Source organism: Taeniopygia guttata, chromosome 3 (assembly GCF_048771995.1).
Source record: "Taeniopygia guttata chromosome 3, bTaeGut7.mat, whole genome shotgun sequence".
Classification (NCBI taxonomy): Eukaryota; Metazoa; Chordata; class Aves; order Passeriformes; family Estrildidae; genus Taeniopygia; species Taeniopygia guttata.
This window is the reverse complement of record NC_133027.1, coordinates 55,336,232-55,362,215: the sequence shown is the minus strand read 5'-3', so window position 1 is coordinate 55,362,215 and position 25,984 is coordinate 55,336,232. Positions and strand designations below refer to the sequence as shown.

The 25,984-nt window shown below is 37.1% G+C and overlaps 1 protein-coding gene across 4 annotated transcripts in view; it reads left to right on the top strand.

The window, feature by feature from the left end:
* ARHGAP18 (Rho GTPase activating protein 18) overlaps positions 1 to 25,984 on the top strand; it is a 91,918-nt gene that overhangs the window by 62,941 nt on the left and 2,993 nt on the right. For all 4 annotated transcript variants that reach the window (XM_030267890.4, XM_030267889.4, XM_072926880.1 and 1 more), the window contains exons 5-14: positions 1,776 to 1,945; positions 4,074 to 4,239; positions 6,938 to 7,029; positions 9,325 to 9,402; positions 12,024 to 12,183; positions 14,771 to 14,853; positions 16,066 to 16,272; positions 17,058 to 17,204; positions 22,635 to 22,759; positions 23,975 to 24,036. In XM_030267890.4, coding sequence (XP_030123750.4) covers positions 1,776 to 1,945; positions 4,074 to 4,239; positions 6,938 to 7,029; positions 9,325 to 9,402; positions 12,024 to 12,183; positions 14,771 to 14,853; positions 16,066 to 16,272; positions 17,058 to 17,204; positions 22,635 to 22,759; positions 23,975 to 24,036 — 1,290 coding nt within the window. The remainder of the gene's footprint in view (positions 1 to 1,775; positions 1,946 to 4,073; positions 4,240 to 6,937; positions 7,030 to 9,324; positions 9,403 to 12,023; positions 12,184 to 14,770; positions 14,854 to 16,065; positions 16,273 to 17,057; positions 17,205 to 22,634; positions 22,760 to 23,974; positions 24,037 to 25,984) is intronic.

Genomic DNA, 25,984 nt, shown 5'->3' with positions numbered 1-25,984 from the left:
GCAGGCTTTCCCCTGCTTCAGAATCAGCTTTTGCTGTACCTGTAACTTTTTTCTGGGAATTTTTTTCTGTCTTGACTTAAGGTAGTTACTCTAGGCCATACAAAAGTTTCCCAAAACTGTGTAAAAAAATTAGTTTATTATGTTGCACAACATTCTTACACCAAAACATTGCTCATGGTTCTCCTTCAGAGCTCATGTCCATTTCCGTCCACTTTTCCTACACTTGTGGTATATTAGCTTTGAACAGGCTGCAGTCTTGTGTGAGTAGGAGCCAGTGGCAGAATCATGGTCCCAGGACTAGGGAAGTGATTCTTCCTCTGTACTCAGCACTGGAGAGGCTACACCTCAAGTTCTGTGTCCAGTTCTGAACCTCTCAATGCAGGAAGAACATTGACGGTCTGGAGCATGGCCAGAGGAGGGTAACAGACCTGGTGAAGGGTCTGGAGCACAAGTCTTATGAGGAGAGGATGAGGGAGCTGGGGGTGTTTAGCCTAGAGAAAAGGAGGCTCAGGAGACTCTTACCCCTCTCTACAACTGCCTGATAGGAGGCTGTAGCCAGGTGGGGGTTGGTCTTTCTCCCAGGCAGCAACAGGACAAGAGGACACAGCCTCAAGCTGTGCCGGGAGAGGTTTAGGTTGAACATTAGGGAGAAGTTCTTCACAGAAAGGCTGATTAGATATTGGAATGGACTGCCTAGGATTGTTGTGGAGTCCCTGGAGGTGTTTAAAGAAAGACTGGACACACCACTTAGAGCCATCGTTGACATGGGGATGATTGGTCATAGGTTGGACTCCATGATCTCAAAGGTCTTTTTAAACCTTATTTATTCTGTGACTTTACTCTTCTGTAGTATGGAAACCTGCTATGATTCTGTGATTCTGTAATATCTTGCAAAAGAAACCAATTCCCTGATATATCCTTTTGGATAGATATCATGAGAAGGATGGTGGAGAGACTGAAAGCTTTCTTAGACTTATATGTTTTCTAGTAAATACTGTTTTTTACTGTATAATTTTCTTGCTTCTTTCACAATGTGTTTTAACTTCAGACAGTGGTTGATTTACTGTGAAATTGGGAAGCTTCTTTTTCTGAAAGCAGAACATCCTCCCTTTTTTGATTCTTTATTCCTTTAACAAAAAATGTTCTAAATTTGTCTAGTGTTTGATTCCTTTAAGGAACAAAGAAAGAGAAGTAAGGCCATTGTTGTGTACTTAGTCCTTCTCTGTATCATGGAAACATGTCGAAACTGTTTTGAGGAATCTAGACTCTTCAGACTGAGGTGAGAACAGGAATAATGGAACAAAGTTATGGTCTACGTGCTCCCTGTTATTTCCAGATGTTAATGCTTTGGGTCACAGAGGACATATTCTCCATTGCTTTTGAAATTCTAGCAGCTGAAAAATGTGCTGATTTGTTTGCAGGATGTTACAGACTTTGAGACTAGAAATTGATGGCAAGAAACTTCTGATGCCAAAGCTCTTTGGCTTTGCAAGATTCTGGGAGTGCTGTTTGTTTATCTTTTCATAATAGATAAATAGGAGAGAAAACCCCATTCCTTGGCAAAGTTATCGAAGGAAACCTACAAAAGTTGAACCCTTGTCAATAGCTAAATTTTTGACTGACATAAAAAATACAGGAACAGTGACTTTGCAATCAGAATGTCCATTGCTTGCACAGCATTAATTTCTACTTGGTTTAAAACTTACTCTTATGCACTGAGTGGTGCTCAGTTGTGCTGCTGTTGATTTTTAGCTTTTTTTTTATGGTGTTTTCAGGTCCAAAGTTCAGTCTTGGAACAGATGAACAGAAGAGCCTGCTTGAAGACATGCCATCTTCAGACACTGACATCAATTTGGAGATATCATTTTCAGAACAGGCAGCTAATCTCAAAGAGAGCTCAGCAGGCAAAATATACAAAGCTGGAGGGGGTGACACTCTTCTCCCGGTAGGTTTCTTATTTATTCCTCTTTATTTTTAGCTAGAGGTACTATTTAGGTGATATTTATCTGAGACTGAGTCAATTAGATTTAGAAGAACATTGTCAGATTTAGCTTTGTAGAGATAGAAGTTCTTAAGGTAACTGATTTTTGGGAATAGTATGCTCAATAACATGAGAATAATTATATTTATGCCTGTTTATGTACTTGTGTGTCTGCAAAAACGCACTCTATATGTAAGCAAAAATGAACTTCTAATATTAAGCTAGACTAAGGCTTAGTGGTGGTTGTACCACTCTATCCTTGCTTCATTTGTTTACATCCCCTTTTTCTATTATCTGAGGTGAGATGCTTTACCTCTAATAAAAAGCTCTGCTGTAATATAAAAAGGGTTGGTGGATTCCTATATAAACCTTATGCAGTGGTCTTATGTGGGTAGGTGAAGGATGAGAATGAAGAACAGAATTATCTCTAGCAATTAGAGGTCTGAAGTCAAATGGCAGGAAATTAAAGATTAATTTGAACTCAGTTTTTTTTTCCAACTCTTAATAAAAAAAGGCTCTTTTGGAATGAATCCAGAAAAAAATCAAAAGAAAATCCTCCAAGGGATTTTGTTATTGATCCTCAGAAATCTCTCTTAGGATCTTTCTCTGCCTAATATTTCATGAACATGTAACATGTGCATATAACTAATGACTGCAATGAAAACTGTCTTGTTGTTTTTGGGTTTTTTTTTTCCTAACACTGTATGCAAACATGTCTGAGTAAACACAGTTTCTGAAATAATGTTTCCCAGTTCTTCAAACACTTAATTTAGATAAGGGCTTGTGCAGTTCTTCAAGTAGTAATTACCCCATGTATCCTAGTTTAAACATTATAAACCAGACACTAATGGATATTTAGAGATGGATTCTAAAGTGTTTGAGTCATGTTTCTCTAATGCAGCCTATAACAAGGAGATAAAAGCTGTGCTCTAACTTCTGTATATATGCATAATACATACATTAGCTCTACTTCTGGCCAGGCATGTGAAGGATTGCTCAAAGACGTGGCTATGGGATTTCTTCTTCAGTTACAAAAGGAGCTGCAAAGTGATAGGAAAAGGAAGAGAGTTACTTATTTAAATCTGCAATATATTGGTTGGTCCTTTATCATCAGCAGCTATTTTTAAGCAGACATGTTTGTGGAAGTCAATGAAAGTTCAGGGTGGGGAACTGGCTAGTCATCTACCTTTTGTAAATTATGTTTATGTTTTAGCATGTGCCCTTGTAGTCATGTACCATAACCAGCAATTCAGCTCTGCTATTGCTGGGTTTGCACAGGGTAAGAAAATAATTAATGAGTATAATATGTCTTTCCAAGTGGAAGAAAGTCTTGTCAAGCTTCCTGCTCTGAGTCATGCATACTTAGAAGCCTGCAGGTGCGAGATGGAGTTAGAAAGTTCAATGAGTTGGGAAGTCAACTAAATTACTTATATTGATCTCTGACTGCAGCCTCTGAGTATCTAGTGCAGTAGAAAGGAGCCATGATTAAGTATCCCCATTCCTAAATTTATTATTATTTGTATGGCAGCCAAATATTATATTTTGTTTGCACAAATGCAGAAGGATTTCTATCCAAATTGTATATGCACAGGATTGTTCATGGACAGCCATTTCCACCACTATCAACTGGAAAAAGATGTAGAAGGTGGAGCGGGAATATATGGTTGCAAGCAGGACAATGACAAATACAGATTCTTCTTGGAGGTGCCAAGTAAAAGGACAAGAGTTAATGGACACAAATGACTAATGGTGAAATTGTTGTCCATGAGAGCATTCCACACTGAAACAGGTTCCCACAGGGGTTATTGGGCATTTTCAAAATTAATTTGAACAGCAACAATCAGACTTTGAGCTTAGCCTTGCTTTGAGCAGCAATTGAATTAAGTGACCTCCAGAAGTCACTGGGAACCTAAATCTTCCTATAATTTTATGATCATCTGCTTTTTAACCTATTTGTGGGATTCTCCTTTGATTTAGTCAGTAACAGCCAGCTTCATGATGAAAGTTTGTACCCTGAAGGAAGCACAGCCTTTGAGCTAAGTAATTTGTCATGACTTAGATTATTTACTCTGCTGCCATTCTCTACTTTTAGAATTTCAGACTGCCGAAGGACAAAACAGGTACCACAAAGATTGGTGACCTAGCCCCTCAGGACATGAAGAAAGTCTATTCTTTAGCACTGATTGAATTAACTGCTCTCTATGACATACTTGGGACAGAATTCAAGCAGCAAAAAGCTGTAAAAATCAAAACCAAAGGTAAGTTGATGTTTTGCATTCTAAACCAATTGCATCTGTTTAATCCAATGAAAAAAATGCACCACTTTTTTTTTTATGATCTTTCAGCAGGAAATATATATAATATATAAGCAGTAACATAGGCCCCAAACAACATTTCATTTTACACCTTAACTCAAGGCAAGCTTTAAACAAGTTCACTGACATAATGTGTCCAGCTCTTTGTCTAAAATTAAAACTGAAGGCAGTCACTGAGCAGATAATCTAAGGAGTGAAGGGTAACTATCTTAGTAGGATGCCGTTGCAGCAGGAGTTGCTTCACAGAAGTTTGTGCTGATTTATTCCCAAAGGGAATGAGCATGTGCTCTTTGTGGATATTCTTTTCCTGATATCCTGAAGGTAGGTACTGGTTTACTTTCAAAATTGGACTCAGTGATCAAAATGGTCTTTTTCATCCTTTGCAATTCTGTCATTCAGGTGAATCTACCTGAATTTTATGCTTTTGTTGATGCAGGTGGGAGATGCTGGGAGCCTTTGTCACCTGTTTCCTATTCTGTCTGGCACAAAAGTCCTGTGTCATATAGGCCTTGCCCATCCAGTCAGTATTTTCTTAGGCTATTATGCAGTTGTTATGATGAATGGCACCATATAAAGTGAAGATCTAAACTGTTGCAGAGGAGGTAACGCAGCTGCACCATGTCACTTTCTTCTGCAAGCCATGGGAGCATATGTGTAATCACAGTGCTTTTCTTGGGAGCATAGAAAGCTTGGAAACCAGTTTCTTGATGCTAGAGGTTTTCAGTGCTTTGTTTGGTTTTTCTATTTTTGGCTTCTACTAAATGCTTTACAAGAGCTTGAGATATGTTACCACTTAATCACAAGCCTGCTTTGGCCAAAAAACTGTTGTCAAGGTTCAGTGAATGTGACAGTGCAATAGCTCACTTTAAATAATTGAAAGCAACAGAGAGCATAGATACACAGCAAGGTACAATAGATTCTTCAGAATATGTTCTTCACTTTACAGTAGTAGCAAACAGCTTTTTTAATAAAAAAGGCATACACAGGAACATCAACGAGGCCTTGAATGTATTTTTTTTCTTGCAGAAGTACTTGTGCTGTCACTAATAAACAGAGATAAAGCACTTCCTTCTCTTGTATTTTGGGTCTTACTTATAACTGCTTCCTCTTACAAAATTAATTGTTAATTGAATTTCACTCTCAGCATTATTATCTGAATGGCAGGCATTCATAAAATGTTGAATTGATTACAAACTTCTTTGAAAGGTAAAAAAAGATAGGCTAGACTCATGGCAATGTGTAGGAAGTGGACAATGACATCAGCTTTTCTGCTAAGCTAATCTGCTTTTGCAATGTACTGCCTTCAGTGCCTTGCTGCTCTGTCTGACCCTTACCTCTTCACCCCTTAAGTGTTTGGCCAATTGATTCGTACAGTGGTGGGTCTATTCATTTTCTCCTTTGTGCTTGAGTGTGTAAAGATGATGAAAACATCATTCTTCTGGGGAATGCTGTGCTGTGCCCAGTGCTGCTTTTTTATTGACCTCCTGGAGTTTGTTTCTTCAACTACATTTCAATGGAAACTTTTATTATTTAATAAGGACTTAAACATAATAAAGCTATGGGGTATGGATATTGCCTGTAGGTATGAATCCCTTGTATTTTATAGATAGACTTTGTATTCTGACAAAAAATACAAGAACTTCTGGTTTGGCACTGAAATTGATCTTTCTTTGATGTATATCATATTTTCTCAAGGGCTGACAGTTTTTTAGCAATTGCATCTGTTCTGTGTTCAATATTGGCATGACATCATACCAAGCAGCAGATTTTGACTACTTATATTGTTATATGTTGCTCCAGAAAACTTGCACGTACAGCAATTATCAATACTTCTGACAGAGAAGTTTTGTCTTGACAAACTTTGGATTGGTCATTATTAGCATAGCTCTCTTTAAATGGTTATTCACTTCTATTCAACTGGGCCATAACGCATGTAAGTCCCATTTTCATGAAGACTAAGGTTAGTTTGTCATCAGGGCTAAATTAACAACAACTGAATTCCTTTTCAAAAACAAGTTTGTATTGCTTTCGCCCTATTATAAATGTTATTTTTAACCAAGAATTAACTGTACTTTTGCTGGTTTTAGAAATGGACCTTTAGTGAGTTAGTTGTCTTGCTAGTCTGCTAGTGGTGTATAATTCAAAAGCACAGGAGTTGAAAAGCTGTTACTTCCAAACTCTTGTAGAGAGAAGTGTTTAGAGCAGCTCTGGGTGATAATTGTATTTGTCTCATTTTAGTGAGTTCTGGATATTTTACTCATGCTATTTCCATCTCAACTATAATAACTTGCATTGAGTGGTGAGGATCTGCATTGCAGGGTCATCATCACATCCATTCAACAAACCAGAACTAGGCTGATGGTTCATTTAAACAGTTTGCTTTACTCTGCTGCAGAATATGTGGATGGCAATTTGAAGTCAAAACAGAGAACTCCCGAGGAAGAGATGATGAATCCTTTTAGCCAGAATGTTTTGTGTAATAACTTGATTGGCAAAGACATTAAAACACTTTAAACGAAAGGTCAATAGCTCTGAATGCATTGAATAGACTTACTGCTTCAGAAATGTGGTTTTATGCCAGTATCTCATGTACTGTAAAAGATGTGGCTAATATCTCAGTTTCTTTTGCTTTATTTTTCAGACTCCGGCTTGTTTGGTGTCCCACTGTCGCTTTTACTGGAACAGGATCAGAAGAAGGTCCCAGGAACCAAAATCCCACTGATTTTTCAGAAGGTAAATAGGCATTAAGAAGTTAACTTCTTACATACATGCAAAATGGCAAAAACAGCATTTATTCCTGGATTTATTGGCTTCCTGTAGTTGTTTTCAGTATAATACTCTAATCCATCCAAGTTATTGTAACTTTTAATTGCAACTTTACTTACCAATTCTGTAAATGTGATATTTTGCATTGCATCAGTCCTTTTTTGAATTCAAGAAATAAACTCACAAGGCAGGTGCTTTTCCAGAAGACTTGTTGCTTCAGTACAAAGGGATATGCCTTTGCCCATATTGTGTCATGGTAATGGGGTAGGTAATTGGAAAGAAGATGGAGACTCTTGATTTGCTGCCCACGCATAGCACATCTCATTTCATGAGAAGAAAATAAACCACTGTGTGTGGACCTGTCCTAACACTGACAGAAACTCAGTGCTCTATCATCATCATTTCAATCTGTTTGTAGAGGTGCTTGTTACTTTTTGAGAAACAGAAATCTCAAAGTAGTTTTGCATCCCAGTCTGAAAACTACTACTGTGTCATTCATGCCAGAAATTGCTTTCTCAGAATCATAAAAACACATTTCTGGAAAAGATACTATTTATAAACTGAGAAATCAAATTGCAAACAGTGATTGATCACTCTGCTATCCTAGCAACATCAAAAATTCTACATAAACATTAATATCTTATAGATGTTATTTGTTTTGGAAAGTGCAGACATCAACTGGAATACAGTTTTACTTCAAATAAGAATATGAAAATAAAGTTTCCCATTTCTTCTGCTTGTTCTCAGCAGCATGTGCTTTCCAAAAATGGGAGATTTACATAAAGTGTAAGAAAGCACTTTTATTCATTCTTTTAAAGATATCTTGTTTATCACTGAAAAGAAACAAAGCAAGCTAACAGGAAGGCTGTGTAATTAAAAATAAAAATACATCTATTTTTTATTTCACTGAGGAATTTAAATTTAAAATTTAATACATAATTTAGTCAGGGGTTTTGCAACTGGAAAATCTGATTAATAGCAATTCATGTGTTGTCATCAGAAGTTTCTGCTGACAGTAATTCCAGTCTCTGGCCTGCTAATAAAGCCATACAAAGCAGCCCTGATAGAGATGGAGAGGGGATTTCTCACAGGCAGGAGAAATGGTGGTGGCCAGAGGCTACCTCTTGCTGTTTGCTGAGGGGAGTGGATGTTCGTGAAGGAGTAGTGGCCACCAGACCTTGCCTTCCCCAAAAGTGGTGAGGATGGCAGGTCACACACTGCCCACAGCATCTTTGTGCCCAGTAGATGTGAGTGGCAGGCACTCACTGATTTGGTGTAAGCTAGGTACAGGATGGGTTGAATGAGGCCAGTTAGCACTTTTTTTTTTTTTTTTTTTAACCAGGGAAAATGCACTAGGGTGACACTTCTAGTGCTGTTCTCTAGATTTGTGGGGTTTGCTGTCCAATCTTTATTATGACACTTATCTGTTACATAAATGCAGTGGTAGGTAAACTCCCTTTAATTTCTGTAACTGGAAAAAACCGTTGCATAATTTTTCTTACTGAAGCACTGGTGCAGGAAGGCATGTAACAAAGGCACTGCCCTAGTTAAACATTGTGGGAACTATTTGTGCTGAAATTACGTCATCAGCTTTTGACATTTACAGATTTGTTTTAAATACTCTTAAATCCATCCTTCAGTAAATATTTCTAGGCATATTATTTAGGGAAAAATATGATACAAGTTTTAAATACTTTTCTGGAATTTCTGCAAATTTATCCGTGTGAAGGGCTGCAAACTTCTGAGTCTGCTAGGAGAATGTCAGAATTTGCAAATCAGAGGCTTCTTGAAAGCCTAGAAGTCCTTAGTTCTCTGCTTGTAAAGTCCTAGAGTAGTCATGAGAATGTTACCTTAATTATTTTGATTTATTTTGATTTGGAGACATTTTAACAAGGGTAGTGATTGGGATATAATTTGGAAGCCACAGTAATATTTGAAAAGAATTCTTCAGTCTTCGGAGGAGGCTTGAAGGAGGTGAAAACCATACAGGTTTCTTTTTTTTTTTTTTTTTTTAATAAAATAAACAAACTTCCTTAATAGCACTCATAAAAAAGTGTAAGAACCACTTGAAGTTTTCTTCTACAAGAACTGTAATGCATTTGCAAACTGTGTTAGAACCTCTGCTTGTTACAAATCTGTGTACACAAATGCATATGCACAGAGAGAGAGATAGAAGCATAAAGGCTTCAGTATATCAGAACTCTCTGCCAGTAATTTTTAATTGGCATTTTTGCTCATGCCAATTTGGTTTGTGTTTGACAGCTAATTGCCCAGATAGAAGAGACAACTCTGGAAACAGAGGGACTTCTTAGAATACCAGGAGTTGCGACACGAGTAAAGGTAAAACATTGCACAGGTTATTAATATCCCCCAAAATATATGTGTGGTTGCTGAATTTATTTTTTCATACAAATTACATTTTATCATCCCATTGTTATTAAAATCTTTAAAAACCGAAAGCAAAATCACTTTACAAGGAAAACTGAATTATGTTGGCCAGAGAAATGATGCTTTTACTCAGTGTAGTTTTGGGGAAAGACTGGAGTTTAAGTTGGAAGGAGAGTCAAAGCTACATTTCAAATTCAGTTGTGCCAAAATCTTATTAATTCTTGGTATGATATTTCCAGACTTTTGCTTTTTTCCCTGAACCGGTTTAATAATCTGAACAGTTCATACACAGTCTTTCTATCCCGGGAGGAAGCTTTTCCCTGGCATTGTGAGCCTTTTTTAATAGCTAGACTTAACCTGCGTTACAGGGCAAGGCAGGCAGCGTGCACTGAAGAACCTCTCACATTTATTTTTATGAACAGCAATATAAGTGCTCGGCTCGCCGAGCGCAATCTTGTTAGGCACGTCTGTGCACAGCGACACTTCGCAGGGCGAGTGCCAGTTATATGCAGACTCTTCCCCAGTATTTGCCTTAATGCAGGGAGCTAAATACACTGTGTGATTCATGCCAAGGCTCAATGTGTTAAAAAGATGGTCTGAACTGGCCTTAAATTCTAAACAGAAAGGACCATTTAAGTGGATTCAGCTGTCCAAAGATGTCTGCCAGCCTCTGTTGTGTAGAACTTGGTCCAGCTGCTGGTTCATTAGAAACAACTAAAAGAAGGGAATATTGTGGAAATTGGGTTTATTTACCAGTAACTAAGATACAAATTTTTTTTTTTTCAATTTTCCTCCATTCTTTATTTTTCACTTTACATCAGTTCTGCAAACTGGAGTGATTTCTTAGTGATTTTGTTTATTTGTTTGTTCTTTGATTTTATTAACTTAATAAAATTTCCCAGACAGTGGATCATTCACTATTTGGCTTTCATTTATTTTTAACCTCTCTATTTGCATAAACTACTTATTTAAATTAAGCAATAGTTTTGTTAGCAAATAAGTTCCTTTAGTTATTCTAATAGAAATTTTCTTTTAAAGCAAAGAATTTATCATCCTAGAGGACTGAAATTTTCCCTTAATTTTCTTAAACAGAAAAAAAATATTTTCCTCATTGTATAGTTTTATAGAAAGACACAGAAAAATACTTTGCTATTATATTCTATAGATTTTAAGGTTATTTTTAAAGCGCATTGGATATACCCCATAGCCAAATATATTTACTTTAAAATGTAGGCATTGGAGCACTGGGACACATAGTTGAAACTTCTGCCTTTGCCTCTCATATAAAATAATTGTATCTATATGTTTAATCCTGCACTTACTGCAGTGATTTGGTCTGAATGTGGATGGAGAAGGTGATGAGTCTCAGAGGGAGAATTTCCATCTGTTTCTAAAGCTTGCTATTTTTGATGATCAGGAATCATACCCACTTAACTTTAGACATCTGAATTATGACTGTTGCACATTTGAACCTCCAATATAGTCAGTGGAGACAGAAGATCTCTCTGGAGAACAGTTGAGAATATCCAACTTTTATATCAAACTAAGTGTCCACATTTTCTTTGTAAGTAGATCCATTTTCGACTTGGACAAAGTTAAATTTAATGAGAAGGGTGTCTTAAAAATGTATGTAATGTTCTCTGTTCAATTTACCCCTCTTCCCCTCTTGTCCAGATAAATAATTATGGCTGTATTTTTCCACACCACAGCACATATTTTACAAAACAAGCCAGTGTCTCTGTCCTCCTTTTCTGTCCAGAATAACTGAGCTAGAAGAGGGAGGGACCTGTGAGAGACCTGTACCTCAGTGTCCCTGTCCCTATACTGAGGTTACTTTTCACTCTGCCAGACTAGAAAAAATAAATGAAGTGGGTGTGAGATCAGGACTGATACTTAGCAATAGACTAAGACTAGGAAAGACTTGGTCTTTGCAGTGTGTTCCTATTTGATTTGCAGGACAGTCTGCTTCCACACAGGGCATGTTTGACACCCCGTGCTAGGCAAAGCTGTATGTGCCCAGCAACATGGAATTTCCCTGTAGATGGCAAGACATTCAGCTATTCAGTTACACAAATCATTCCCTGTATTTTAAAGAGAGAACCAGCCTCACCTTAGTGTATATTTTGATAAGAAGCTGTGTGTCAACACTCATAATTGCCTTATTTGTTTATGAAAATGGCCATGCATGCACTGCAGCACCACCCTTGGGTAGCAGTTTCAGAATTGCTTTGTGTATCAGTCTTAAAATTTGGGCGGAGGGGAAGTCATGACCCTTACGTGCTTGAGTATGATACCTGTTTCTTACTGTGTATTTATTCCATATGGCTCTTGCTTAGGCCCATGGGATTTTTTCCCGTATGATCTGACTGCTGCCTGTTAATGTGTGTTTGCTTGCAGTACTTCTGATCCCGCATTTATCTGTTTTGTAGCAAAAGACCAGCAGCAATTGGAGTTAAGCGATATTTCAGATGTCCTTCCTCCCTTTTCAAAGTGTGGAAAGTATTGCTGTGTGTATAACGTGTGACTTCAGCAGCCAAATATTACTGGTGCTCTCTGTATCCATTGCATTTCAGGGTCTTTGCCAAGAACTGGAAGCAAAATTTTATGAAGGGACTTTCAACTGGGAAAATGTGAAGCAACATGATGCAGCAAGTCTTTTAAAACTCTTCATCCGTGAACTGCCTCAGCCACTCCTCACTGTAGAATATCTCAAAGCTTTCCAAGATGTGCAGAGTGAGTAGTGTCCTTTCTGTCTCTGCTGAAAGAATTGATACCCGTGCAAAGAAGTGCCTCTTTGCTGAGAAGCAAGTTGAATAGCAACAATATGAGTTCTCCTGGGAAAAGATGGGCATAATTTTGCTACTGTGCAAATAACATATTTCATGTAACAGCTATTTTAATAGCTTACACATACTATGAAAGCACATTTTCACTTCTTAATGTTTCTGATAGTAGTTAAGGGGTATACAAGGGTTACACAGAAAATGTATATTACAGTATCAGTTTACAAGTAGTGTTTGCTTCAAAAGAAAGCCATAACAAAGATAAGCAGCTCTTCAGGAAATACAACAGATGATAATTTATACTGTTTAGGGTCTTTTATCCATTTATAAGAGGAGAAGTTAGAGCAGAATAGTCTGAACTGCTGGTAGTCTGTGGTCCCTTGAGATCAGTAAGTTCTTGTGAAAATGCCCTCTTTGCCAACTGGTTACAATACAGCAAACATACCAGCTGTAACAGAAGAGAGTGGGTTTGTGATAATGAATCCAGAGTGAGAACCCACATACATTAACTCCCCAGTCAACACAGGACTGCAAGTTCTATTTCCCTTGCCTGCAGGCAGAGCAATGGCTCATTTCTAAGAGGAGCTTTCATAGAGAATGGTCCATATGGGGATTAAACCATCAACCTTGGCATTATTAGCACCATGCTTCAACCGACTGAGCTAAATGCAGGATCAGGGAATTCACATGGACAGACAGACTGACAAATATTCTTAAAAATTCTTGACTTCTGTGTCAAGTCTCCCAGGTCTGAGCTGCCTTTCAATGCTGTCAGGTTAGTTGGAGTAGGGGGCTGGTGCTTTGGCCTGCTACACAGTGTTGTTGATTTTGCAGTACTGAGTGTCAAGTTAAAACTGGCCAGAACACTTTCAGATGGTGCTGGCAGCAAGGAGCTCCACAAGGTTGTTCCATTTACTGGATAGTGATTGGAGCCAGGCGGGTTTCTGCTTGTGCTCCTGAGCTGTCTGAAGGCTTATGTGGTTTTACTTACCCAGAAGTACTCAGGTGCCAGGATCCAAACCACTTTCTGTATTGAACCAAAGGACTTGCTTCAAAACAGACACAGCAGTTCATAGACTCCCGTTGTTTAAATAGTTTGTCATGTTGATTGCGTGCAATAAGATTAGATGGTAGAGAAAAAGGACCATCTTTGTGACGGTAATCAGTATTTTTCATGATACTGTGACTAAGTAGTGTGGTTAGAATTAAATATTTAATGAACATAAATTGAACAATTTAATTTGCTAATTTAAGTAATGTAAGCAACTGAAATTCAGTTGTTACTTAGGTAAGCAGACAGAAACTCTTCATTTAAGTAATGAATTTTAATTGTTTTGGAATTGTATTTTTGCTTATGTTCCTAGGAAGAGATTGATTCTCATTGCTTTTTTGAATATTGTGACATATGTTGTTTTGAAACTAAACTTAAGCCTCACTTTTAATGTGTGTCTTTCTAAAGCAGGTAGATAACATTACTCACTACTTGATGTTTTCAATGGCTATACAATTTGCCACTCATTTATTCAGATCCTTAATTTTTGGTATGGTAGAAGGTAGTCAGCAAGGTTTTTTTTTTTATTTCATCAATGAACTTTTATTTTTGTTTGGTGGTATATCCTGAATTGATTTGGATGAAGTGTATTGGAAATAGCAGTTGGAATCTCAGCAGGATGCATGAGAACAGCCCTGTTGAATTTTGAAATCATGTGATAAAACTATGTTGTGCAGGTATCTCCTTCTTCACTTGTTTTATGCATGGCCTGATTCATTGGGAATCTTCTGAGAAGACTTGCCAGGGCATGTACTCTAAAGCATGACAGGAGGAAGTTTATCAGAAGTGACAAATGTGGGGCTTTCTGCAGTGCCAGAATGTAGGAGCTCTTCTAGGAGATGGAGGAGTGTAGGGATGAATTCATTGTGCGGCTTTGGTGAATGATGCACCACTGAGCAATTGGTAAAAGGCAGAAGCAACGTTGCTTTTCTTTAATTATAGCTTGCCTCATTTGGTACAACACTCTCTGCTGTAGATACATGTTAAGCTTCTCTGCTCTTGATTTTATCCCTTCTGGTTTGCCATTGCAGCTGCTGTTGGTTGTGTCACTGGAGACCTCCCTTACTCAGTTACATGTGGTATTCATTCTGTGTGGGTGACTTGGGAGATCGTGCGACTGTGAAGGCAACCAGAGAAACTGTGAAAGCAGTGTTGAATATACCCTTTGGTGTGCTGGGGCACAGGCTCAGAAAGGGAAGAACAGTTAGCTATTCCTTCTTGTATCATAGCAAAATTAAGAAGGAATCACAAGGCATCTAGAAAACGTTGCCAAAAGACTGCTGAGTCACACACCAGCTGAATCCTAAAAGAACATTTGGAAATGAGTATCAGAAAACCAGGATCTGCCAGTCCTTTGTCATGCTATGATAATTAGCCATGTGTATGCATTCAGCATTTCGCAAAAAAATTCAACTTAGAAATTGTGCTTTTTGAAGAGTACAAATAACAATTTCAAAATACTGTGGTCTGTGTGCTTTATTGGCAGATCTCCCAACGAGGAAACAGCAACTGCAAGCTTTGAATCTTTTGGTTATCCTTCTACCTGAAGCAAACAGAGACACCCTGAAGGTTAGAATTGTTAATACTGTTTTCCTGCATAAATGTTTTCTCTGTTTCTATCAATCTACTGTAATGCATGCTGTTGTCTTTTTATTTCAGTTCAAAGTTAATGCTGAAACTACTGATTCTTTTTATTCCCCCATATTTCACATAACTTTGGGAGAAAAAAAAAACCAACTTAGGGCCCTAATTCCTCCCAAATGACTTTAAAGAATGTGACTTGACATTTTTCCAGGATTGTAATAGTAATCTCCCTTTTCTCTCAGAAGTTTTGCTCCCTTTTTTTTGCATCCGTCATTATTTCCAGTGCAAAAAATAAACGATGTTAGAATACGATGAATGTGAGTTTCCTTTTATGAAGTGGGTTTAGCTCTTCATTTTTATGCCTCACTTTTCTCTGTGCTCTCAATAAACTAGACATTTACACTTCCTGTTGCTATTTGTAGCATGTTACCTGGATTCTTCCAATTTGTGCTTGTCCTTTTGTAGAAAAACTATTAATGTTTTGGGTTTTTTTAAGAATATGCTTACTGTTAGAGCTGTTACAATCAAGAATGAATGCAGGATTTGTGTAGAATGCAGAGCATCATCTATTACAGGCAAAAATCCTACTAGGTCTTACTGTTCAAACAAGACTTTCTTTTTGAGTTGGTTATTGTGTGGAGGCAGTCAAGAAGGCTGAGCTACAAATACCTGGAACCGAATTAATTGAAAATTACCATTTTCTCACTGGCTACCTGTCATTCACAATGCAGTGCTTTACTCGTGAATTGCTTACCTTACAGAATTAGCCACACCATGTTTCCATAATCATGACAGCTGGCACTATTGTGTTCACTTTCAGTTTAATAAATGCCAACAGCAATGTCTTCGCAAGAATCTGTGGGATGCTGCTTATACACCTACGTAACAAAGGTTTTGAAACAAACCTTACTGTGCAGGGCCTCAAAGTCACATGAATGCTTTTGAAAATGCTACCCACAAAAACAACAAGAATGTTTTACTTCATTACTTGAAGGAAACAAAACTTGCATTACTGTTCTGTGGATAAATATAGTCACACTTCTATTATTGATTGCTTTTAATGTGGTTTTATTAGGAGTTAAGAGCTTTTTCAAAAAAAATGCAACATCGTGCTTCACTCATATGTTCATTTGCAACTCTGCACATGCTTCACAATTCACATAGAGAGGTGAGCTGAAAATCCTGCTCTTATTTCAGGTACTGCTTGAATTCCTCCAAAGGGTAATTGATCACCGAGACAAAAATAAGATGACGTTGAAGAATGTTGCGATGGTGATGGCCCCAAACCTTTTCACATTTCATGGGTTTGGCTCAAAGACTATTGAACAAAGCGAGTTTGTTATGGCAGCTGGGACAGCAAATGTCATGCGCTTTATGATTCAGTACCAAAAACTTCTCTGGACAGTAAGTGTGTTTTTAGGCGGGGGTGGAGGATGATAAATTTAACAACAGGGTATCTGAATAGAGAAGTCATTTGAAGTTATATCCATGATTTAGAAAAGGATCGAATGGATCCAGCTGAGTTCTTGGTCATGGGTAGCTCTTATGGGAGTAAAACAAAAGTATTACATCTGATGTTAAGCTCTGGTGGTCAGAGTTTTAATATTGTATGTACCACAGGTGAACTCAAAAATAAGTCATTGGGGAATATGTATATTTGGTCTATCAGTATATATTGCTGTGGGCAATTCTTTTTGGCTTAGAGGTATTAGCAGGAAACACAGTGTTTGAACTCATTGCCCTTTTGGGCCTAACTTAATATTACATAAAACATGTTTTAATAAAACATGAAGTTGTGTCATGGTCTTAAGAAAAGCTCTAGCTTGGAAAAACTGGACAAGTTGGAGGTGTGTTGTCCATCATCAACTTGAAACAATTTTGACCTTTGTTGCATGTGAGGAAAAGAAATTAGCTCAATTTTGCATACTAAGTGTCAAGTGAACATTTTTGACTGACAAAAGCAAAAACGCCGTATGATTCCACATCTCTTCCCCTAAGCAGTTACAGAATAGAATATTTTATCATAAATTGAGTGGTTTTAAAACTGATTCACAGTTTTATACTATTTGAATCTACAGTTATTACTGGAAAGAAACACCGTTTTTGAGTTCTACCTGATAATCTGACCACTAAGAAAATTTTGGTAAGAAAATTATGTAGTTATTCATGCTTAGTCTATATTTATCTAGATTCCAAAGTTTATTGTTAACCAAGTGAGAAAACAAAATGCTGAAAACCCGAAAAAGGAGAAAAAGGACAAAGCTATGAAGAAACTTCTGAAAAAGATGGCATATGACCGGGAAAAGCATGAGAAACAGGAGAAGACTCCTAATGATGTAAGCAAACATACATCTGAAATGCTTTATTAATAGGATCATAATTTTTAGTGAAAAAGTGGGGATATAGCAGAGGGGATATATACATTTTTTAATTGAGAATATCAATAGATAGCAACTCAGTGTAGATTTCACAGTTTGTGGGTTACTGACATGACACATTTAGAGGTTTGTACTGGTTTTTTGTTTGGTTTCACAGAATTTTCAGGATATTTCTCTTCTGAAAAATGATAAGCACTGAACACTTTGTCCTAACTAGCTGTCTTTAGCTAGAACATGCACAACCTGCCCAACCCAATAAACCCCAAAGGATGAAACAAATGTGAAAAACTGATAAACTGCTTCTTATGCAGCTACTGTCCAAGTGGCTACTGCCAGTCTACCCCAGTGTATATAACCCACAGTTCCCTATCTCCTTTAGGTAATTGGCTTCTGCCATATCCATCAGTGATGTCAAGGCATAAGTTTCAGCATAACACTCTTCACACACTCCTTAAAATACAAAAATCCTGTGGCAATTGTAGTGTTAGTTTTTCCTATAGTTCAGAGAGATTTTAGTTTAGCTGTTCCCACTGACATCAAAACTTTAAAAACTTTAAAAATACATCTTGTGCATGTTGAAATTGTTGATAATTTTATAATTATGATTTTTTGAAACTTTTTAGCCTATACAATATAGTACCTTAATTATAAAGCATTTGAAGTACATTATTCCAGAGTTAGTTTAAATACACAAATAGGTAATACCAAATACGGTTATTCTGATACCATAATGAAAACGTATCAGATTTGGGTGGTATGAAAGTATCGCCTTGTGGGTTGAAATCACAGTGAAGATTCTGGTGAGATAGAGTCATCTTGTGGTCGCTGTTAGAAATGCAGTCTGCTCTGAGCAGTCTGGTTTTCTTACGAGGTGTGTGTATGTCAGACTGCTACCAAGAGAAGGAAGCATTGTCATATTCCTATAAAGGCATTTTTTAAGCTTTTAAGCCAAAGCAAATAGAATGTGGCAAATGAATACGCTATATATCCAGAATCTGCTGGAGACTTACATTTCAGTGATCCTACCTTGTTTTGTATGCAGTATTTGACATGTATCCTTATGTCCAAAATTGATTAATTCCCCAGGCATCACTTTGCCTTGCTTTTGTATCTCTCTCTATGCAGGAATCTTTACACCAAATGACTTGCATATGTTTTTAAAATAAAGATAATTAAACACTGGTTTTTCTTGATCTAATAGGAAAATAATTGAATTGAATTCACTTGAGTCGATGTGATGACACTTAATGCTGCCATCCTGTGTTCAACACGGAAATAACAGCAAATGCACTGGAAAAAGTAAATGCTGTTTCAAGTTCAGATATTTGATTTTTTTTATACAATTCAGTACAAAGATATGTCTTTTTAATCCACTGTGGAGTTAGGGTTGAGGTCTTTTAGAGTAAATTATGCCTTTCTAATCCACTTGGGATATAGAACTGAAGCCTCATATAATATTCAGATGTAAATGTAAAGTTACTATTCAATGATTTTTTTAAGCCCTAGAATTCTGTGGAGATTTTTGTCAAAATTAAATGGTACAATTTTTTACAAATCCTTCATACTTATTGCAAGCATTCAGTAATTTTGGGTGCTTGAGAACATATTAGTCTTAAAATCGTATTCACAAATTGATAAAGCTTCATTGTGAATGACAATTTATACATTTTTCAAGTAAAAAAAAAGTCTTATTCTTTCAGAAAAATTTATTTGGGTTTTCCTTCTCCCTAGTTTTCAATTCATACTGCTTTAATTTACAAATGAGGTAAATTTCCCATGCAGTTCTTGAACTATATTTAAGTATCAGGTGGCAAGTGAGGCACCCAGACGTGGTGAATTTCCCACTCCAGGGAAACCTGTTTGAAACTTTCATAGAATTTACAGAATCTCTAGGTTGGAAGAGACCTTAGAGATCAGAGTCCAACCCATGCCCTAACACCTCAACTAAAACATGGCACCAAATGCCACATCCAGTCTTTTTTTAAACATTATACCTAAGTACCTTGTGTGCTGCTGAGGAAAAATGTCTATTTTCTAACACTTGCTGTGGCACCCTACATGATTAAACATAGATGGGCAGAACCTAAGTCACCTCCATATTCTTCAGAAATAACTCAGTATCTGCATTCTTATTAGCAGCTCATTTGGATAAAATTTCGTATTAGCTCTGATGAGGCCTCTCTATCAATCACATTTCCCCTCTGAGACAGAGGTTAAAAAGCATTTACTGCAAACTACAGGTGAGATCTCTGCACAGTGTTGAGAGTGGTTAATATTAGTGGGCTTGTGAGGGTTAATTGCTTTTTGGGATACCTATGCATACCTATGGCCCCAAGTCATTGTTAGGGATTAAGTCTTTGTGTTGGTGTTGGGCTTGAATAATGCTCTAGACAGACAAAGAAAGATGCCCTCAGGACTGGAAATGTACCTACTGCCTTTAGCCACATTTCTACCATCTATCATGTATTCCTCTGTATGGTGCAATTGTTCCAAAAAGGAGCTATCATGTGAGCAGCACAACAGCACAACAGGGCTGAGCTACTGCAGGTTATAAAACCCATTGTATCTCACACCCTTCTTTTGCATGATCTGTTTGAATTTCCTCAGAATAACCTTTTGACTCCTCCTGAATATGTCACTCATTGCAGTGCCAGATTGTTTACTTAAAAAAAAAATTGCTACCTGCTAAATAATTTCTCTGTGTATGGTTTTCTAGTTTTTTGTCCCAAACTAGGTGCAATTTTTTGCAGCCCAAAGAGAACAACTGCTTTGAATTTCTTTCAGCCTTTGCTTTCCATGTAGCAAGAGCCTTTTGAAAATCAGTTTTGTTCTTCATAATGTTCATGCCCCATACCTGCTTGATATACTTTACACCTTTAATAAGTATGCATAATATTCCTTAATTAGTGAAAATATTGCATAGTCACATTTCTCTCTGCACCTAGAATGAAAAATATTCAAGTGGGCCACGAAAAATGGATTATAAGAAACTGGGAGAGACTTACACAGTTTCTCAGACCTAACTGGGAGAGACCTACCCAGTGGATCCTGTAGCCAGGCAGCTGCTCTTCTTCTCTGTGATATATAGATTCTAAGCCCCTCTGAAAAGGAAGGGTTTGAAGAAGATTAGTACCTCACAGGTGACTGCTGTTCCTGCTGCAGACTAAATGTTGTAGGCCAATGTATTTTCCATCAAGCAAAGATGTACTGTCTTCAGTTTTTTTAATAATGCAAGTGCCTAATTCAGCCAGGGGTTGTAGTGTTTTAAATCTGACCTGAGAGGGCCTGTGAGGCAGGGGAGGAAACTTGCAAACTGAGTAGCATTGGTGACCCACTCTTCAGTGTGTTGTCAGTCCTCTCATAGGTTCATAGCTTAATATGTTGTGATATGAAGCTCCTCGGGTATTTTGGACTGTGCTGTGCAGAGAATAGGCCCTGTCATTCAGCTCTTAGAGGGTTTCAGCCACATTTTCTTTCCCATCAACTTGCACTGTGTATAGGCTAGGGGATGCTAAGGTTCTACTCTCTATATAGTTTGGCAGCATGAACATACTGTGCAGCTGAGCGTGATTTCTCCTGGAAATGCAGGTGGTGAAAGTGGCAAAACACATTAATTAGCTGAGCTAATAATGATTCTCTGTGAATAAACAAAGTAATTATTCTGTTTGATCTGTGACCATAATGTTAGAGCTCTGTGGACATTTCTTGTTCTTTTTTTCATACACTCAAAGTGAACTGCTTTTTAAATAATTTATCATATGCCTACTGTGTAGCAAAGAAAAAAAAAAGTTATCAGCTGAAAATTGGAGAAATTCCTATAAAATCAACTGAGACAAAATTATCAAGAACTGTATACAAAAATGAAAGCTAGCTGAAATTTACCATTTTGAATTTGATGGAAGACCAGATAGGGACATCTGTACACAATCATTTCATCCTTAAAAATGTAATTTCTTTTTGCCAGGATCCCGAAAGTTTGGAAAGGGGCAAAAAAATTTTTAGCAGGATTTACTACCTAGCAGATGGCTATAGAGACTGGTTCTATAGGTGGGGGTCTTAAAGAACAGATGTGACAAATTTAATCGAGGGGAAATCTCATAGCGATCTCTTGCAATCTTACGAGTCTCTGATTCCACAATTAGTACATAGCAAATTCTCAATATGATAATTCGTACTGCTTTAGACAGAAATAGTTATGATGTCTAGTATTTTTAAATTGATAAATAATAAGACTGGACACAAAAGGATTGTTTGGTTAAAATTGCTTACTGTAACTCATCATTTGTATAGTAATGAGCCTTCAGCTGTCTCAGGAAGCTGTTCTTGTGATTCTGCTCACGTTTGTACTTGTTCTATACTCATTTAACTCTGAGGGTTTCAGAGAAGCTATTCTAGATTCACAGGTGCCCAGATTTATTCATTGATTATGGAAGAAAAAAATGTTCAGCCTTGCAACTGGGTAAATGGAGATGTGTGCAGTGGGAAAGGAGACAATGAACTGTCATAATCAACTTTGAATACAGAGATCCTTACTTTATTTTCCTTTCAAAATGAGTAGGTTTGGGTAAATGATAATGTTATAGGAATAGAAATATTTCTAGGAACAGAAATTAGGACCTTATTCACAAATAAATTATGTCTTTTGTAACTTCAAATGTCATGTACCTGCAAGTGGAACAGAAAAGCTGTCCTTTATCCTCCTCTGTAGCTAATATGATTAATATTTATCATCAAGGACTTGTAGGTTGAAATAAAATACAAATCCATTATATAATCAGACTATTATATAGGGCAGGTTGCCTAGCTGAATATATTCTGGACAATAAGAAATAGGAAGAAAAACATGAGTAGTGAATATCTGTTTTTAAAAATGAAATTTATGAAAAGGAAAGAAGAATTCTTTAAAGTAGACTGATCCGTCAGTACTTTGTGTTTTCTTTTGGTTTTTTTTGGTTTTTTTTGGGCAGGAAGTTCAGATTAAATGGAACTGGACAGGTTTCTTCCAGAAGTTTTGGCAGAGGGTTGGTGTGGGGGCACTGCCTGGTTTTTATGTCTGCAGGAAGAAATTTCCATATCAGTGTCACATGCTTCTTATAATATCAAAGGGTGTTCTTAATATAGAATAATTATTATTATTATTCTTAACATCTTTGAAAAATAATTAAACACGATTGCTCCTTTGTTCTGGAGTTCTCCCTGTTGTTAAAAAGAGCTTTGAAGGTCGGATGTAATTTACTGAACTGCTGCGTAGTTATTGTATGTTTGTAGAGAAGTGAAGTAGATAGTGAAGTGCAGAGCACTGTACTTACTTATTCCACACTGTATTTTGAGAAGCTCATCAAAGCCAGCTGCTAGCAGCTTTGTTCCACCACTCTTATTGCTTTGCAGACTGATGTTCCTCAGGGAGTGATACGGGTGCAAGCGCCTCATCTTTCCAAAGTTTCCATGGCAATACAGCTGACAGAAGAACTGAAAGCCGGTGATATAGTAGCCAGGTTTCTCAGCCAGAAAAGGTATAAACACATCTTTGTTTTGTTATCATGTCGGGAGAAGTGTCTCTTCATTTATTATATCAAGAAAAAAGTTTTAAAATACTCAAAGTCGGGGTCAGTTCATGAAATGTTTGGCTGAATTTAGCCATCAAAATACACACTTGAGGAATTAATACTTTAATATGTTATTAAAGCTCAGGAAACCTTTAGGAATACATGAGTGCTGTTAGTAAAACATTAATTGTTATTTAATCTGATGGGTCAGGAGTAGTTTTGTAATTTTGTGGGGACAAGTCAGAAGGGAACTCCAAGAAAACAGAGGAATGAGGTAAGAAGAAAGATTTTTTTTTTTAAATAATGAATTTATTATATAAATATATAATGCATTTATATATATAAATCTATTTAAAATGCAAGCGTCATAAAGTCACCCCCAAGACATGCATTTCTGTATAACAGCATAACAGGTACTGGAGTATAATGATGTGAAAATGTCATGCACATTTAATTATTTAAAACAAAAGCTACATTTTAGTCATTCAAATCCATTTAGAAAGGGAGAAATTTTAATCAATCTTTTGAAAAAAAAAATAAATGCACATATTCATCATATCTAGCTATTGATCTAAAGCAATAATATGGTACACTAGTTGAGATTAAGAAGCTGCTTTTTCCTAAATGTTGTTTTTAGAGTTTTACACCATTGTCAGAAAGTCATTTTCTAGTTGGGCTTTAGCATATATTATTACAATTAAGCAGTGAGAATTATAGAATCCCTTTTTAATACAGGGACTTCATTTTTCCACTGTCTGTTTTTTACTTCTTTTAGTTGCAGTGCAATTAAATCCAGCAAGAATGTGTTTTTTCCCACCCAACCAGAATGCTTTTTCTGAAATATGGCATATTTGAGGGAAATACTTATTTTTGCAGCAGCAGTAAAAGAAAAATCAGAGGGTAAATATCAAGCTACTTGCTAATAACAATAAAATTCTTTCCTAAAACCTGCAGCTTCTTCATATTTAACTTATTTTACTTTTTCTAGTGTATTGCTCACTTGCAGGACTATTCATTTGCACTAGCATGCAAGGGTATTCTTGTTCACTGATTTTGTCAGTAAGGATTTGTGATGGGTGCAGTGCTGATTTTAATTAGCATAACTTCTCCCAGACATGTCTAGGTGGCTGATCCACAAGCACCTTCTTAATATCATCATTCATTGTGTTCTGTTCCCTACAGTGGAAATGTCCAAACACTCAAGAAAGAAGAGGTCTTTCTTTATGAAATAGGAGGAAATATTGGTAAGAATGGCTTCTGAACAACCCCTTCAGCTAGAATAGGATTCCTTGGCATGTTGTCCATGGGCTTCACTGTGGTTGCATTTTTATTCATGTCCCTCATTCTCACTGACACTAAAGCAGACAGTTAACCTTGTGGAGAAGGCAGCAGAGATGCTGGTGTGATCATTATATTAGTAGTATCTTATTATATGTCCCAGAAGAAGGCAGCTCTAACTGATGTTCCTGATATGTAGGTACAGTGAATAAGCACAGAAAGGTTGGATAAAAGGTGCTTGAAGTTCATCTTATTCATCTCTTTGTACTGAGGCATAATAAGTGAACTTACATTTCTTCATGTTCTGCTTTTGAGTGTCACTTGCAGGTTCTTTTAGGGGGAAGAAAATGCTCAGCCAGAAAGATGACTGTGATAAAATTTTCCAACAGTTAGTCTTTTCCTGCTCTGCTTATTCCAGATCCTTTTGATTAAAGTAAATAGCAAGGTTAATGCCAAGGATAATTTTGAGCACAGTTCTAAAGTTTTCTTCCATGAATGCAAGAGTATTTTTGCATTAGAAATCAGTTTCTAATCAAAGTATTTTTCATATGCTTAGGAAAACAAAAGGAGAAGTAGAAAGCAGTAGTAGATTGGACTTAACATTTACTTTTCCCTTAACTGTGACCTGTTAAACTTACATGGCATTATAAAATTACATGCAGTACTTTTTTCTTTTGCAAGTTTCAATTCCGTGTGTAAATTGCTACTTCTAGCATTTTTCTTTTATTCTAATCACTATTATAAAAAATGTTTTTGCGTGTTTGTCTAAACCAAAAGACTTAATTAAAATAGCACTTACCTATGTTACCTGCAACAGGTATGTTTTAGTGTTTTTACGAAGTCTGGTAAATAAGTTACCAAGATAGCTGGGTGCCAGATGAATGTATTATATGTTCTCTTGCAAATCCAGTATCTACATACATTTCCTATACCCATTAAAGCAGGTTGCAATCCCAGACTTTTTTAAAAGAGAAGAATATCTTGTTTATTCTACAGAGGTGTAATCATTGCAGGAAAAAAAGGTTTTGTAACAGAATTCCAGTGAAACTGGAACAACTTACTGTTACTTTAAACATGTGACAGAAATTGTATTTCTCTTAGAGAAAGTGCAGATTAGTTTTGTTTTGTTGTGACATAGTTTAGAAAGATGTTTTCTCTGTCTGAATGGTTTACTTCTAGAGGATTTCAACTTTAATCAGTCCTTTTTAGTTCTTATTAATACTCTCAGTTGAAGTAAGAGAAATTCCCTGCCTTTAACCTGCTGTACAGGTTTAAGTAAACCAGCTGTCTGACCTTTGCCTTCTGTCTCTCTTTCCAATGTGCTTGACTCATGTAGAGGGAGCCCAAAACAAGAAGACTTGAGAGGCTCATGACACACTTATGTCCTTACACTTATGCTCATAATTGTAACAAGCACAATGCTGTGATCTTGTCCTCGAGCAGATGCAGCTGCTGGAGTCTGCAGACATTTTGTTAGTAGTCAGTACACTGTAGGACTTCAGGGCACTGATGGGACTTCTGCCACTGCTTTGTGCCTGGGACTGGCTGGATAGGGACATGGCAAAGTGCTGTCCCCATGCTCTCACTGTTTGAACATGCTGCACTGAGCAAAGGAGAAGACCTAGTTCAGCAACATGGGCAGTACTGGTCACAGAGGTTCGACTTAAAATCCTAGAGGGAGCAGATGCAGTCTGTGCCTGGTTGAGCAGAGAGTCTTGCCTTCTTGCCTGCTCTGTGCAGGGAGTCCAAAGAGCTGTCAGACAATCTCAGCTGCAACATTCCACCTGTGTTTGCCTCCTGTCTCAGGAGTGCTAGTACTGGAAATGTCTGTCTGGCATGAGCCATCCACCCCAAACAACTGCATAGCAGAGTAGAAGAGGAGCTGTGATGCAGAGCTGCAAATGCATGAGATAG